The 15,914-nt window shown below is 47.0% G+C and overlaps 1 protein-coding gene across 5 annotated transcripts in view; it reads left to right on the top strand.

Annotated features, from left to right (window-relative positions):
* The window catches only part of JARID2 (jumonji and AT-rich interaction domain containing 2), a 254,648-nt gene that overhangs the window by 128,708 nt on the left and 110,026 nt on the right, over positions 1 to 15,914 (top strand). For 2 of the 5 annotated variants that reach the window (XM_045085042.1, XM_045085043.1), the window contains exon 1: positions 12,220 to 12,339. The exons of the other annotated variants lie outside the window; for them this stretch is intronic. In XM_045085042.1, coding sequence (XP_044940977.1) covers positions 12,273 to 12,339 — 67 coding nt within the window. In that variant the 5' untranslated portion in view covers positions 12,220 to 12,272. Of the gene's footprint in view, positions 1 to 12,219; positions 12,340 to 15,914 lie in introns of those variants that run through there. 5 annotated transcript variants of the gene reach the window in all.

The raw sequence follows: 15,914 nt of genomic DNA on the forward strand, positions 1-15,914 counted from the left end.
CATGGTGGGGGATACGAATCCTTAACCACGCTAATACGAGGGCAGTTTTCTGACCCCCCCTCCCCCAATCTTGTGATGTTAATATTCCTGCCACTGAAAATAGAAGTATCCAGTGACTGTATTCCTTCCCCGCCCCCTCCCCTGGCCTCCCTTCTCTCTAGAAGGTCGGTGCACATGGCTTTTATCCCCTGCCCCCCTTTATAATTTAAGACAAGCGCTGGGCTGATTGATTCAACAGGTGTAACACCCACCACGAAAGAAAAGTTGCCTTTTTCAATTTTTTCTCCCCATTTTTGGGCTTTTTTCCCCATGGTTTGAGGCGACAAGGTGCTGAGATCAGAAGCAGGAGCTTGCCATTGATTGATGACCCTGTTTGTTACCATCTGTCTGCCTCGCACTTCAAGCTGTAGATGGGGAGCGGATGTGAGTGTGGCTCCGGGCCTGAGAAATCTCCGTCTTCCCGACTTGTCTGACTGCAGAAGCTGTCCCCTGACTTCACCCAGTCCCCGGGAGAGGCCTGTGGACGTGAGAATCCCCCGCGGGAGAATGTTGGCATCGTTTTCTTGTCCTTCCTTCCACGCCTCTGCGTGCGCCTGCCGCCGGGCCACGGGAAGGAGCCTTTCTCTAGCACCACATCCACATTCTGCAGCCCATTCTTGTGGCTCCCACCCTGCTGGGGTCGCTCTTGATGGAAGAATTCCAAGGGAATAGGTTAAGATTGCCATCAAGTGGCTGCTCTTGGTAGTGGATGGGAGGAACCTGGCCCTCTGCGCAGGCTGACTCCTAGACCTCCTCCAATTTCTTGGGCCTCTTTGTGACAAAGCCAGCTCCAGCAGCTCAGTCCGAAAAGAGTGGGCTGCTGGGGCAGGGGGTGGGCACAGGGAGCTCAGGGCATCTGTGTACTGTACACCCTCGAGGAGGGGCTCTTCTGTGAACCCAAGGTGCACCTCCCCAGTGGACTCCCAACACTGCAGTGGCCTGACCTCAGGGCCCTGGAGCGGTGAGCACAGATGATCTAGACGCTTACTGGGGAAAACTGCGTGTGCCTCTAGCCGCCTGCCAGCTCCAGCCCCGGTAGGCTGCTGCCGCCTCGAAGTTGGCAGGGAGGATCATGCTGTCATCCCCGAAAGAATGGCCTCACGGTCCCACCGAGGGAGAAGAACACTTAACACACATGACTTGGCCATTTCGTTTGGCTCTTGTTCCCCGTTTCCCGGCTCTGTAAATGGAGTAATAATTTCTTTCTCAGAGGCTATATTCTTAGGATTAATGAGATGATTTATTTAAAGTCCTTAGTGTCTGGCAGGAAGCAGGCATTCAAAGGGTAATTGTGATTGAGGTTCTAGATACACATTACCTAAGTACTTCCCATCAAAGCTGTAGCTGGCTGTGTATAAAACAGCCCACTTCAGGGACTGGATCAAAATCTGTTTGCCGCATTCCCTGTGTCTGGATGCCATCCCCCTATAACTAGACCTCACCCCTGCAACTTGGGGAGCAGAAACTCTGACCAAGGAGGAAGGAGGTGAAGCCCTCTTTAGTTTTCCCCAGTAGGTAACTCCTTAGTGGTGTTGGGAAAACCTGTCCTATAGCAGTGGCAGGAGGTAGGTTTGTGTATGTGGGGTGCCCCTGCAGGGGCACAGAGCTCTTGATTGGGGTGTCTCAGAGGTCTCTGAGCTGGCACGTGGTATGTGGAAGAAGGTGGATCCGTCGCAGCCGGTTGCAGGGGAGAGGTGGAGCGGGGAGGCGGGCAGAGAGAGAGGGACGGTGGGAGTACATCAGCACGCTAGTGCAACTTGAGGTTAGGGTCAAGGAAAGACAATTCCAGGGCTTCTATATTTGCAGCAGCTTTTTTAGAAGTGATGGAGGCTATGTTATGTAACCATTGACATTGCAATCTGTCAGATCATTAAACTGCAGTTCCTGGATTCTAGCCACTTAAAGTAATATTGGATGCATCGAGAAAATTGGTATGTTGTAATAGGCTGTAACGGGCACTGACGTCATTGGAGGTCTAGTTGTACAAGGGACTGGGGACCATCGCGAGCGGGTTTCTTATGTCAAGTGGAACACTTGAGACATCCCTTTGTCCCATTTCGTTTTGTTTCAGAGACGGCTGATTGACTCTTTATGGACTGTTCAGGGTCTTCCTGATTGCTAGATTCTACCATTGGCCATCAGGGTAGGAAATATTCGGGTGCTTTGGCAGAATTTGGGGGGGGAGTAGAAAGCAGATAAAGGACAGGCATCCTCTGTGACCTCTGATTCTCTCCTGTGGTGTGCGAAGCTTTCCCTGTCCCTCCACGCCCACTGCATTGATGGTGTCTTTTGGAGGGGTGTGTGTGTGTGTGTGTGTGTGTGTGTGTGTGTGTGTGTGTGTGTGTGTGTGTGTTTCTGCGCGCGCACGCGCGTGCGAGCCAAGAAGCGAGCCAAGAGTCTTCTGTATGTGGATTTACACCCTTCCTTGTGCCTGTAGCCTCAAGGATAGCAAAATATGCGTCTAACTCTGAACAATTTCATGCAGCACTTTGTTCATGAGTATTAACTGATGATTCCTGGCCTTTTGCCCTGAAGCTCCATCAGAATTTGCCTACAGTCCTCCATGATAAAAACCACCTTTTGGGGGTAATGGCTTTGCAAAGAGTTTGCCTGTAGTGTCTGGTTTACTGAAGAAGCGCGTGGCTTTTTATAAAGGTTCTAACCTGCGTTTTCCCCTCCTCCCTACATCTCAAAGCTAGAGTGATGCTCCCAGGAGCCATCTGCTGCTGAACTGAAGGGTGTCAGCTTGCCACTCCGTCGGCTCCCCTCTGCTTTTCACCCTGCCGCCTGGACAGCTGTCCCCGTGTGTCAGACTATCCCTGTTTACTGGGTTTGAGCTCTCGCGGGGGACGGCAGAGAGGCAGAGGGACTGCTGCTGCCCACAGATGTGGCCACAGGGTCTTGAGACGACGCCCATCCCAAATCTGTAGATGTAGAACTTTGCCGAACATGGGGAATGCTATGTATCTGCTTTGTCCTGTACGGGAGCCACTAGCCACTTCAGAGTCCACGAGTCCTTGATAACTGGCTGGTCTGATCATTTCTTTCTTTCTTTCTTTCTTTCTTTTTTTTTTAAAGATTTTATTTATTTGTCAGAGAGTGACAAAGGAGCAAGGAGCCTGATGTGGGACTCGATCCCAGGACGCTGGGATCATGACCTGAGCCGAAGGCAGCTGCTTAACCAACTGAGCCACCCAGGCGTCCCTGGTCTGATCATTTCTAATAAAAAATACATACATATATGATGACAAGGTACCACATGAACAAGCATAGCTGTAGAGACAGGATGAGCATAGCGGTCACATTCTGAGCTTTTGTTCTCGAGCTTGGTCTGGTGGTGGTGGTGGTGTTGGCGGTGGGAGGTCTTTCTAGATCACAGATGTAGTTCAATTTAGGAACACTCTTTTAGCTGCCTTATGGTATGCTGTGTATATAGGCAGTGCTGACGACGTGAAAACAGTGCCTGTTTATTCACACACAGTGTGTTTTTAGTGTGTTGGCTAGTTTGAGAGTACTTCTGCCCATGGTATACATGTCGTGGTATTCCTGTTACGCCGGACTTCGGTATAGCAGTATAGTACTGGCTTCAGAGTTGGCATGTCTGCTGTTCTTCACTTGATTCGGTTTTTGTTAGCTCCGTGTGAGTCCGCATTTCATATAACTTGGTGGTGTTTTGTTTGTTTTTGTTTTTTTTAAGTAGGCTCCACACTGAGGGTGGAGCCCACGGTGGGACTTGAACTCATGACCCTGAGATCTCCATACAAGAGTTGGACGCTTAACTGAATGATCTACCCGTGTGCCATGTATAACTTGTTTGATGGAGTACTTCTTTCTGTGACCAGTACTAGTTCTGTCTTGGCAACACCCCTGCTTTCCTAGTGATACCATTTGAAGAATCCTTAAAATCCCCTTTTCACTGTGTTATTAAAGTAATTCAGTGTAGAAAATGTGGACATTTCAGAAAGTTGGAAAGATTGCTGCTGGACAGAATACTACTTTTTTAAAAAAAATCACTAATTTGTTTTATTTCCTTGGGTCTACTTTCTGTACCCTTGTATTTTTAAAACCCTGTTATGTATTTCATGTGGTAGAATCTCTGCAATTCAAAACATTGTCAGTCTTTCCCTCATGTTCCTAAGTATTGGAAAATGTGATTTTTGGTTTTCCTTATTAAAATGGGTCTTGTCTTCTGTCCTATTCTGTATTCAGAAGTTGTCGGCATGGCACGTGAAACCTTTAAGGAAAATACCACAAAGAATACACAGAATTGTTAAAAGACCAATGTAGTTCCGCATCGTGAAAACGGTGGAAGAATTGTACTTACTTTTGGCTTTTATTTGAACATGGGAGTAACAAAATGAATTGATCTAGCTTAGCAGGGTATAAAAGGCAGATCTTTGAGTAAGACCCAGAACAGTTTTATTACAGAAAGGAAGAAATCATTGACTCTAATAAAGCAAAGGACTTTAGCATTGAAATTACTAAAGGGATTGAATGTTAAGAAAACATGACATGAAGGTTATTGAGTATTAAATAGTGTTCATAAGGTTTTTTTCCACCTGAAAATCTGAAGGTTAAATCTTTTTCCTAGGCTAAGAATTCTTGGGGCATCTGGGTGGCATAGTTGGTTAAGCGTCTGACTCTTGATTTTGTCTTAAGTCATGATCTCAGGATCATGGGATCGAGCCCCATGTTGAGGCTCTTTGGGTAGGCTTAGAGATTCTCTTTTGCCCTCTGCTTCCCCTGCCCCTAGGTTAGTTGCTCTCTTTAAAATCTTCAAAATTAGGAGTTTTTTTTTTTAAATCTGTAAATGCTGAAAAAGCAGCGTATTACAAATTATAAGATGTGTCCCTAGCCAGGTAACTTCCAAACACAAAGAGCTAAGGAATTCTTCCCTCTTTGGGAAGAGAGGGGTGCCTTTGAATGCTTGGAAGTTGCAAAAGGGGGCCTCCAAGGGAAGAGCGTGTCAGGCTTTGGAGACACTGAAATGGCCTCAAGGAACACGCGATTCTTTGAACAGTGTTTATTGGGTCTCAGCTATTTTCTCTAGGCGCATGCTAGGTTTTCAGGATTAAGATCGATGAGCAAGATTAAATCTTCTCTTAAAAAGCTAAAAAATTTATGTAATCTCCACATCACGACCCTGAGAACGAGCGTCCCTCCCATGCTCCCCGAACTGAGCCAGCCAGGTGCCCTGAGACTAAATCCTCTTGTTCCGAGAACCTGACAGTTCCGTAGACAGTTGCTTGTCACGGTGGAACAGAGTGCTTGCGGAGCAGGTGGTGGGGATCCCTGAAGGCTTACCTGGAGGAGGAGCGGGAACTTTCCAGACAGAGAGGAGAGAATATTCCGTAAGTGGGAACAGCCTGTGTGAAGTCAGGCTTGAGGGATCAAGTTAAGGGAATGTGTTCCTTGCCATACACGCAGGATCCGGCTCTGCCTGTGCTTTCATGTGCCATCATGGGGGCCCATCAGGTTGGAAACCAAACCACTGTTGGTCTTTCACATGGCTTAGGAAGCTGAAGCCAAAATAAATAAATAATAAAATTCTTATTTATTTTTTTAAAAAAAGATTTTATTTATTTATTTGACAGAGAGATCACAAGCAGGCAGAGAGGCAGGCAGAGAGAGAGAGAGAGGGAAGCAGACTCCCTGCTGAGCAGAGAGCCTGATGTGGGGCTCGATCCCAGGGCCCCAAGATCATGACCTGAGCTGAAGGCAGGGGCTTAACCCACTGAGCCACCCAGGCACCTATTTTTTTAAAAGATTTTATTTTTAAGTAGTCTCTACACCTAATGTGGGGCTTGCATCCTGACCCTGGGATTAAGAGTCACACATGCTCTAGTGATTGAGCCAGCCAGGCACCACTTTTTTTTTTTTAAAAACTGGATGCTGATAGAATTTGAACCAGTAGAAGGACCAACAGAATTGTTGCACGCAAATTATCCTTGCACATAAATCTTTGTTTCTCTGATTTGTATCCTAGTATGCCTTTTTAGAAGCGAACTTGCTGAATTACAGACTTTTAAAAAATTGGCATCTATCACCGAGTTGCTCTCTAGAAATACTTTTTTTTCCCCAGTTTGTTCCCATCCTCGCAGTGTAAGGGAGTATGGGTTTTGTCAAAATCAGATTTGAGATCGACATTCTTTCATTATGACCTGAGTCAGCTGTTTTAGTTCTTCTCAGATAGTTTTCCATTATTCAGTCTTCTAAAGTAGGTCAAATGGCCATGTTGCAATTCTGTTGAGTTTTCCTGGATACGTCTGTGGGGCATGTTTTCAAAATAATCTCAAAGCTGCTAATCTACTCTAACTTGGCATCATTTCTGTGTTTACCTTTGTATAAATCCATTACCCAAATCATTTAAAAAAATATATTGAAGCCTAGGGCTTATTTTTATCTTGTGTCTTTTTATAACCAGATAATTAAAAGTCTATATTTGACAAAAAATTCTGTAATTGATTACCACCAAAGTTTATTAAGGCATCGAGGTAGCCCTTATAAAGTGATTAGGTACCATTAACCCTCTTACATATATAATTAATTTAATGCCTTGATTTAACCAATTATTGTCCTTAAGTGTATTTAACAGAGGAAACAGGTTCTCTGTTTCTCTCCTGATTCTCTCTTGAAGTTCACACACTTGATGAAGAGTTAGACTTAGAACCAGGCAGCCTTGTCCAAATTGTGCTGTGTGTACTGTGAACCATCGAGGTTCTTAGGGCTAGATGTTTACTAGATCGTAAAATCTGATGGCACAGTGTCCTTTCTAGTAGCTTCTTAACCTGAATTTCCTGGTTTAGTTGTAGTACCATCTCAGTGGTACTATCCATAGCAACCAAGTTTCACTTGTTAATATATAGCCACCCCAGCCTCGATCTCCCTATTGTGTTCTTGTAATTATTGGTATTATTTTATAATTGTACAGCATGGCCTTGAAGTCAAGTTGGCTATAGGGCCAACCACATGCATTACAGAGTTGAATGCGGTTGTTTCTTCAGGAATTACCAAGCCCTCTTGGAAGGAGTCCAAGCCAGACTCCGTGTGTACCCAGTTCTGCTTGGTATATTGCCAGTGTATTAACCTTTTTTAAAAAAAGATTTTATTTATTTATTTATTTATGAATGATAGCATGCACAAGTCGGTAGAGCTGCAGGGAGAGGGAGAAGCAGGCTCCCCGCTGAGCTAGGAGCTCAACGCGGGGCTCAGTCCCAGGACTCTGGGATCGTGATCGGAGCCAAAGGCAGCCACTTAACCCACTGAGACACCCAGGCGCCCCGCCAGTGTATTAACTTTTATTTAAGCAGAAGACTAACAAAGTATCGTTTATTATTATGTTGGCTGCTGTAAAGGGCCCACGATTAATACTTTTGAGAGTCAAATATTAGCCCCATGGATCACTTTTTTCTTGCACTGGGTTTTTATCATAACGTAGGTGATGTGATCAATACTGTGTAATTTAGCCGAGATCACATCTGTCTGTATGAGGACATGGCTAATGTAGTGTGATCATTAAAACTCTCTGTTCTTACATGAACACACGGCAGCCCACTCCACTCTAATCCTTTGTAGTGATGTTCTAGGGGGGCGGGCGTGTTGGCTTGGTAAGGTGCCACCTTTTGTATGCAGTAACATACAGAGGGCAGGAAATTGGAGAGCTTTTGGAAGCAGATCACGGATGAGAAGGAGTATTTGGCGACCTGCTCTTACTTCTCAAGGCTTGTCTTTCCTTTTCTGAGTTCGGTCCCTGCTCTCCAGATAAGCCGACTTCCTTGATTGGATACATGAATAAAACACGTCTAAATGCTTATGAAGCAGCTTCTGTAATTAATCAGCACAGCACTATTAGATACCAAATTTGATGAAGATGTGCAAGTGATTGCTCTCTCACATTTTATCCACAGCCTCGATTGGGGTTTGCCCCAGTCCTAGATCTTTAAATGCAAAGTGCAGCTGGTGGGGCTGCTGGAGTTGGCCCAACTCAGAAGTAATGAGACGGTTGTATATGCCACCAGGGCCGTCATTCTGAAGCTCTCGGCAGCAAAGTATGTTCTCCTATGTCCCGGTGTTTGGGTGATCGTTAGGTAGATGGTGGCCGTGTAGCTGGCTGGCTGCATAGCATTTCTTAGGATGGGAGATCCTTCTGGATCATGTGCATCTCTTTAGAAGTAGCTGGTGAAAGTACCCTGTTCTCTAGAGTCCTAGGTGAATAGGTCTCTCTGTTTTAGCACTGAGAGATTACAGTGGTGCTGGTGGACTGGCCAACATTGATGCCTCCTTTGGAAACCAGTTTGCCTTTAACCAGCAAACTTGTTTTTGCATATTCAAGAATTTCCAACAGTTGCACTTCTAGGTGTGTATCCCAGAGAAACTCCAGTGCATGTTTTCCAGGGGACGAGCAGAAGGAAGTTTGCAGCCTGGTTCGTGATAGCAGCAAACTGGCAGTGCTTAGATGCCCTTGGACGAGAGAATCCAAGTGTGGAATATTCATACAGTAGAGTGTGATGAACAACAGTGAAAACGAGCAAAGACTAAGCAAGATCGTGGATAGATGATCTTCGTAACCTCATGTTGAGTCGGGGGAAAAACAAATCCCCTGAGACTTAACACAGAGCAGTATTTTTTTTTTTTTTTTTGAAGTATTTATCTATTTGAGAGATACGTGCACAGAGAGAGCACAGGGCCGAGCTTGTGCCCACATGAGCCAGGAGAGGGAAAGGCAGAGAATCTGAAGCAGGCTTTGCACTGAGCACTGAGTCCAATGCGGGGCCATATCCCATGACCTTGAGATCATGACCTGAGCCAATGCCAAGAGTTGGATGCTTAACGCACTGAGCCATCCAGGTACACCCCCACCCCACCCCCACCCTGCGTAGTATTCCTCTTTGTGCAGTTCATAATCAAGCACAGTAAAAGAACATAGCACAGTCATATATACTTAAATAAAGAAGTGGGATAGGCGGAAGCATATAGATATATAGATAATCTATATGTATATTTATAGATAAGGCATATTATAGATAATGCTTTAGTAACTGGGTTTGGCCATGGGATTATAGATCTTTTTTTTTTTTTTTTTTTAAATTTATTTATTTGACAGAGATCACAAGTAGGCAGAGGCAGGCAGAGAGGAGGAAGCAGGCTCCCCTCCCAGCAGAGAGCCCGATGCGGGGCTCGATCCCAGGACCCTGGGGTCATGACCTGAGCCGAAGGCAGAGGCTTAACCCACTGAGCCACCCAGGCACCCCTAGATCTTCTTTATATTAAATTAAAATAGGAGGACTGAGGTGGGTGACATTTGGGGAATCTTCACTCAAAACTTGGAACTTGCTCTGATCTTTGAATGTGGAAACTGAGCTGATGGTGTTGTCAATCATACCACCTTGGAACAGAGCCGCAGCCCTTGCGGGCCTTCCCCTGCCTCTCTACCCTCTGTAGGTCAGATTTTCAGTATTGAAAGTTGTATTTTTGTTGAAAAACAGGACACGGTTTTCGGTTCTGTTGCGTGTCCCCCAGAGGCTGCTGTTAGTCCATCTCTTTCGATGTGTTTTCTCTTTGGTGAACCAGAGTTTCATCCAAACAGTCCCAAAACCTGCTGAGGTTTCCAGGCCAGAGGTTTTCAGCTTTCTTCCCAACCAGAGCACAGGTCAGAGTGGACACACAGGGGTCTGATTGACTGAGCGTATATTTTAGGGAGTGTGGAGCGCACGATCTGATCCTGAGAGATGGTCTTGGAAGTAAACACAGTCCGGACCAACACTCCGTGAGGTCTCACCTTTTTACATGTAAGCACCCAGTTACTTTCCAGGCAGTGGGAAGGGGAAGAAGCCGTGAAGTCAGGGAGAAAAGAGATAAAAAAATAAAGCAGACACTGCTTCCCTCGGACGGGCTGAGGACTCTGTACCCTCTCCCTTTCGGGGCTGCAGAGCTGGGGCGTTGAGGAGGACCAGTGCCATACATGACCATCAGACTGGGCTTCTGGCCCGTCATTTTAGGTCTTGTGGTTCTTGCCGTCTTCCTTCCCTTTCTCAGAATTACCATCCCGTATTTCCAGTTCGGGGTTGGGTGCTTTTGATTATATCGAGGGTGCCGAAAGACCAGTCCTAGTAGAAAGAAGAGGAAAAAAGCCAAACAGTCATCTCTTAAACATTCTTTAATTGACCGTGTATGACTTATGCTGCGGTGGGATGCGGGCCAAACAGTTGTTCGACATTACAGGACGATACTGTACTGGAGAAAACTGGATGAGGTTTTGCTCTGCAGGCTTCCACACAGGGCAGGATAGGACTCGTGAGGGATTTTTTAACCCTGTGACTTCTCCGGGGAAATTATATCATGAGGTTGTTCTGGTCCCTGGGTACCCTGGAATTCTTGGATGACCTTCAGTTGAGAACCCTAAAAGGAGTTAGCTTTGATCTTGGTTATGAACCCGAACCTGCCTAAGCCTCCCTGTGCCCATCAGTAAAGTGGGGGGTTGTACTAGATGCTCCCTAAGGCCCCGCCTGTAATTCTGATTTTAAAGTGAATGGACAGCAGGTAGAAATCAGGAAAGACCCCCACCAACCTCCTGATGTTTTTTTCGTTTCTTTGTTTAAAAGTGAGGCAGGTAGCTATGCCCTGGTGATTTAGGCAACAGGAGACTGCCCTCATGGAAAGAATAATCACCAGCCCTGGGTAACTGTGGGCTTGATGCCATAAGTGAATGTGGTAACTGCTTTGAGGGGTTTGGTGAGGTCTCAACATGTGTAAAGCCCAGGAGGGGTTCATTCGGTGGTTAAACAGCAATGAAGTAAAAGTAATAGTGAGAGCCAGTCTTCCCTTGGATGAATCTGAGGTAAAACTTCAGTTTAGCATGTGGGATCTTTGATGGCGTGCCCACCCCCCCAGCCCCCCATGGAAAGGCCTAAAGAGGGTGTGGATTGGTGTTCGGAGCATGTGTTTTGGACATCATAATTTCCATCTGAAGTTCTAAAGCTTTGAAAGAATTGATTTTTAAAATCAAATAGCTTTATGACAAATGAAGGTAGATACATGCTCCAGCCATCGGGACCAGGAGCTGGCCAGCCTTGTTGGAGTCTTGCGCGGCACCCTTCCGCCCTTCCGCCCCTGCCCCGCCCGGGCCCCCCCCACCTCAAGCTGCCAGGCCACAGAGCCTGTTCTGTGACAGACCGTCCAGAAACAATGAGGAGAAACAGCTTCTGTGTTATTAGATGAGATGAATTTAGGTGCGTTGGGGCGGGCCATCCTGTGCTAGGGGGCGGGGAGGACTACGGCTGGGGGGAGGGGGATGGTGTTCATCCCAGAAGTAATAAAGCACCCTGGTTGCCCAGATTGGGGTGGGGGGGGGCGGCGAGGGGATGGGGGGGGCGAGGGGATGGGGGGGCGGCTGGAGGAGGAGGAGGAGGAGGAGCCTGTGGAACGAGATTTCGTTGGGGGGGGTTGGGGGGGGGGGGGGGGGCGAGGGGATGGGGGGGGCGAGGGGATGGGGGGGCGGCTGGAGGAGGAGGAGGAGGAGGAGCCTGTGGAACGAGATTTCTGCAGTCTGTCTGGATCTCTGCCCAGGTCTCCCAGCCAAAAAAACAAATACAAATAAATAAAAGGCAAGTGCTGAATGACACAGATTATGATATTAAAAAGGGATGCCATTGAAAATGGGACACGGACCCCCCCTTCCGAGGGGGGCTGTGCGGGGTGGAATGTGTGCATGGAGGGGGCGCTCTGGCAGACCATTAAGCTGACCCCCCCCCCTTCCGTCAGAGGTGTCCTGTCTCTCCCCTCCTCATCTCCCCCCGGTGTCAGAAATTCTCCAGTAAGGATTTGTCTGCATTGCAGATTGGGAGAATTGCTTTGCCTAGATAGAGAAAAGCCAGTGGCTCTTTTCCTTCCTTCCCTCCCCCCCCCCCCCCCCCCCCCCACTTTTTCCTCTCAATTTATCAGGAAGGGGAGAAGGCGCCCCAGACCCCTCCTCTGCGGGGGGGTTGGGTTCCCTCCCCTGCCCATAAATAACCTTCCCTCCCTGGCGCCTCCCCTCCCCCTCCTGGGCCCAGGGCTGCTCGGGCGGCCGTCCTATTGCCGCGCGGAATGTGCTCGCCGCCTGCTTATTACGTACAGGGGAGGATTGTTGACAAGTGCTCTGGAGCCTGCCTCGCCGCGCTCGCCCTCCCTCCTCCCTCCCGCCCTCCCTCTGTCCTTCTTCCTCTCTGTCTCTCTGCAATGATCCAGCTCTGAGGATGGCTGCTCCACGGGTCTGTCAGGTGCAGTTTTTGGTGGCTTATCTTGAGGAACCTGGGATAGAAGGTCTGTTCCTATAAATAAAATAAAAACCAAATAGCTCTAGGTTTGTTTCAGGCTGCTGTGGCTTTTGTTGGAGAAATAGGCCTTTTGTGGTTTTTTTCCCCCTACTGGGGTCCTGATTAAATCCATTATGGATGGCAAGGTGCTAGATAGATCTAGCTGTCTGTCCGTGTATATGTAGGACTATGTGGAAAGTGTTGCGATTGCTTGATATTAATATTCTTTGAGCTTTGATGTCCTCTCTGGGGGCAGTGGTGGCTCCTGGAAAGGCACTGTGGAAATTTACAAGAGAGAATTAATGTCGTTCTTAAAGCATTCAGCTCTGTTGACCATTTTGGCCAAATCTGCAGTTTTAGCTAGGCTTGTATGAATTGAGACGTTTCTCTGGGGACCGAACGCCATCCGGCTATGGTTGGTCCCTTTATTTTATTGCCAGTTGATGTGATCATTTCCCAGCATTTAAAAATAGATGTTTGATTAAAGTTAATTAGTTCATCCTCACCGCAGCTCTGGTTTCTTTTATCAGCAGCGTGCATGGTTTCCTTTCCCTTAATACTTTGTATCTCTTGTCTTCCTTCCTCGATAGATGGAGGAAACTGAGGCATGAACATGGATGCTGGGTGCTTCTAGGTCAGCCCTGAAAGCTTGAAAACTCAAGAGTGCTCTCAGTTCCCCTCCCCCGCCCCCACCTTTCCTGCATGAATTGGGGTTTGCATTAGGGGTTTGCATTACTCACTGTAAACACAAATTAATTTTAGGAACTGTCAGTTTGAGGTGCCTCCGGTCTCTGCAGGTTCTGTGGCCGCATGCCTCGAGTTCTTTTTTGTGTTGCTTCCCTTAGATTTCAGTATGAGAATGTTGCTCTGGGAGGTAGTAGGCCTCTCTGAACTTCCTTGCTGTCAGCACCTTAAAAATTACTCTTTATTGTTATTGTGATGATGATTTTTTGCTTCGAATAGCCTGCTTAATTCTTTCTTAGTCTGTTCATCTGAAAAGTGGGTGTGCAGTTTGATTTATTTGTGAGTGAGGTCATGAGGGCCCTCAGAACCGTCCATCCGTCCCCGTGCTACAGTGCTGCAAACACGAGGGAATGGAGGACTTCTCTGGGGTCCATTTGTATTTGTATTAGGGGAGTCAAAGCAGCCAGAGAGGTTTTAGGGCTAAGGGTGTGGCTCTTCTCTACAAACTGGGATGTTAGGACATAGTATTTAGAGTGGTGCCTGTTTATCAGCACAGACTAGTACACAGACTAGTAACTTTATGGGGTTTGTTGATCTGAGTTGAAGCCAGCTTTGCCTAACTTTGTAGAGACTTGTTAATATTTGACAGCCTGTGTCTTTTGGTAACGCATCTGTGGGGTAAATGTAAGTGCTGATATTAAGCTTTAAATAAAGATAAATACACAGGCATATGGCAGTTATTTAAAGGTTCCTCAGCTCTCTGAGAATTTGTTGCATAGGTATATGGAAATCTGCCTTTGACAAGTGCAAATTGCACGATTTGGGGGGAAAATAATTCTGATTTTTGGCATGTCCAGTTATCTGAACGTAAAACTTTGCATGTGTTGGGTCTCCTTGATCTATCTAAAAGAATTTCTCTAGAAATGCCCCGTGTTTACCTCTGCTGTGTGTGACTCCCAAGTTCATGCTCTGCAGTGAGGCCATTGTTCTCCAGCTCTGTCTCCACACCGACCTAAATCCAGCATCTGTCTTTAATCCCTCTTCTTTGGAATGTGGAAGGTGGTGTTTGACCTCTGGGGTGTTCAGTCCTGGGCCATTTGCACAGTTGACAGAAGCTTGAGTTGTGTGTCCTAGGGGATTCTAAGGATTTGTGCTTTGGATGGACAGTTCTAACTAGGTGGCCTGGTGGGCATGCTTTCGCCTGGTTTGCCAGCATAAAATCAATACGGTATTGGGATGGGGTTAAGGCCTGGGGTGGGGATTTATGGATGCTTGCATGCCAAAGTAGAGAGAGGAGCTCCTTGTGGGGCAGTGTAGATGTTTCTATTTCAGTTGTTGCCATTGCGATGATTATTCAAGCTATTCTACCTGTTATGTTGTAAAATTCATGATAAGGACGAGGAGTGAGGGGAAAGAGGGTCACGGAAGGAGGAAGAGCCCTTTACCCTGAAGAAGTAAGGGAGTTGTTGCAAAATTCACGGCACAGTTTTCTTGCCATTGTGATCATCATAGTTCCAGTAGCTCCCACGGCTGGTCCAGAAACTAGAGATCTTGGATCTTTCCCACTGAGTGATTGATTGATTGATTGATTGCTTTCTGTACCAATTGAAGTCTCCAACTGTGGCTCTGCGGTGGTGGGGGTTGGAGCCCCTCCGTGAGGATTGTTTTCTTTCTTCTTGCGCCTCCTGGTCAGGATGTGGGAAGGAGAGGTCTTTTGTCTGGTGGTGCTTGCTCCTTTGGGGTTTAGACCGCTAGAGCAGGGCCCATTTTAGTGTTCACAGCAATGTGGTCGCCCTTCCTGTGTGTGTCTCAGGGCTCGCTCCTTTGTGCCTCAAGGTGAGGAAATCCTTTCTGGGCTCAAGGGTCTTGTCTCTCTTCCCATTCGACTGTCTCAGAGGTAGCCGTGTGCTTGATTCTGAAATAAGAAAAATGGGGTAGAATCTGACATTGGCCTTCCCTACCTAGTAGCCCAACTTTTCCATGTTAATTAATTAGTATCGTGTCAGGTTTGGTTTTTGTTTGTTTGTTTTTTTAAATGGAACACCTTTTTTCAAAAACCTGAGTGTGCAAGTACCTTCAGATTGCCCAAGAAGGTTTCTTTCATGGGGAAAGATTGGTGCTGGGAAAGGGTTCTTGGGGCCTTACCAGTCTGTTTACCCAATAGTGTAAACTAACAAAAAACCCCCGTCATCTCTATCTTGGGGCTCTTCTGAGAGTCATTGGCATTATTTTTGGGTTCCATTTTGTGGGTTGGAATGGGAAATCTCTGTAGCCGATTGCCAGCAGACAAAGGGGAGCCCTGTCTGCTTGGGGGCCGTGCTCCTGAGGGGAGGGATTATTACCTCCCATATGCGGAGGTATTGGACCCACTCTGATTTGTGCTCGGTTGACCACAAGTATGGCAGTGACATCGCGCCTCGAGACTGTCATTTATTCTCGTCCGCCCCTGTCTTCTGATTGGGGGAGAATGTCCATGGACCAGCCTGGGCTTAGCTTCGCAGACCTTTCTGCCCCACTCACCCCCTTTCCTGGAACCCGAGCATTCTTCTGAAAGCTTAGCTGCTGACCCAAGCGTGTCCTGTTGGGTTCAGACTCTGTATTCCTGTTGAACCCGCGAGGCTGGCCTGAGCCCACATTCCCCCCTGGCATCCCAAAGCAAACAACAACAACAACAACAAACAGTCCACTAATTTTTCTTTAAATATTTAAGTGAAAAACAGACTTTATTTTCACTAGCAGGCTCTGCATTCTGAATATCTGAGAGCGGGTCCTGCCTCAACCAAGGGGGCTGTTGTGATCATTTTTCTCTGAAGTCAAAGTGATGCAGCCATCCCCCATCCCCCAACACACACACACACACACACACACACACACACACACTGCAGCTGAAAATGAAAG

The sequence above is a fragment of the Mustela putorius genome, unplaced genomic scaffold (genome assembly GCF_011764305.1).
Source record: "Mustela putorius furo isolate JIRA1106 unplaced genomic scaffold, ASM1176430v1.1 tig00000831_pilon_pilon_pilon, whole genome shotgun sequence".
Taxonomy (NCBI): domain Eukaryota; kingdom Metazoa; phylum Chordata; class Mammalia; order Carnivora; family Mustelidae; genus Mustela; species Mustela putorius.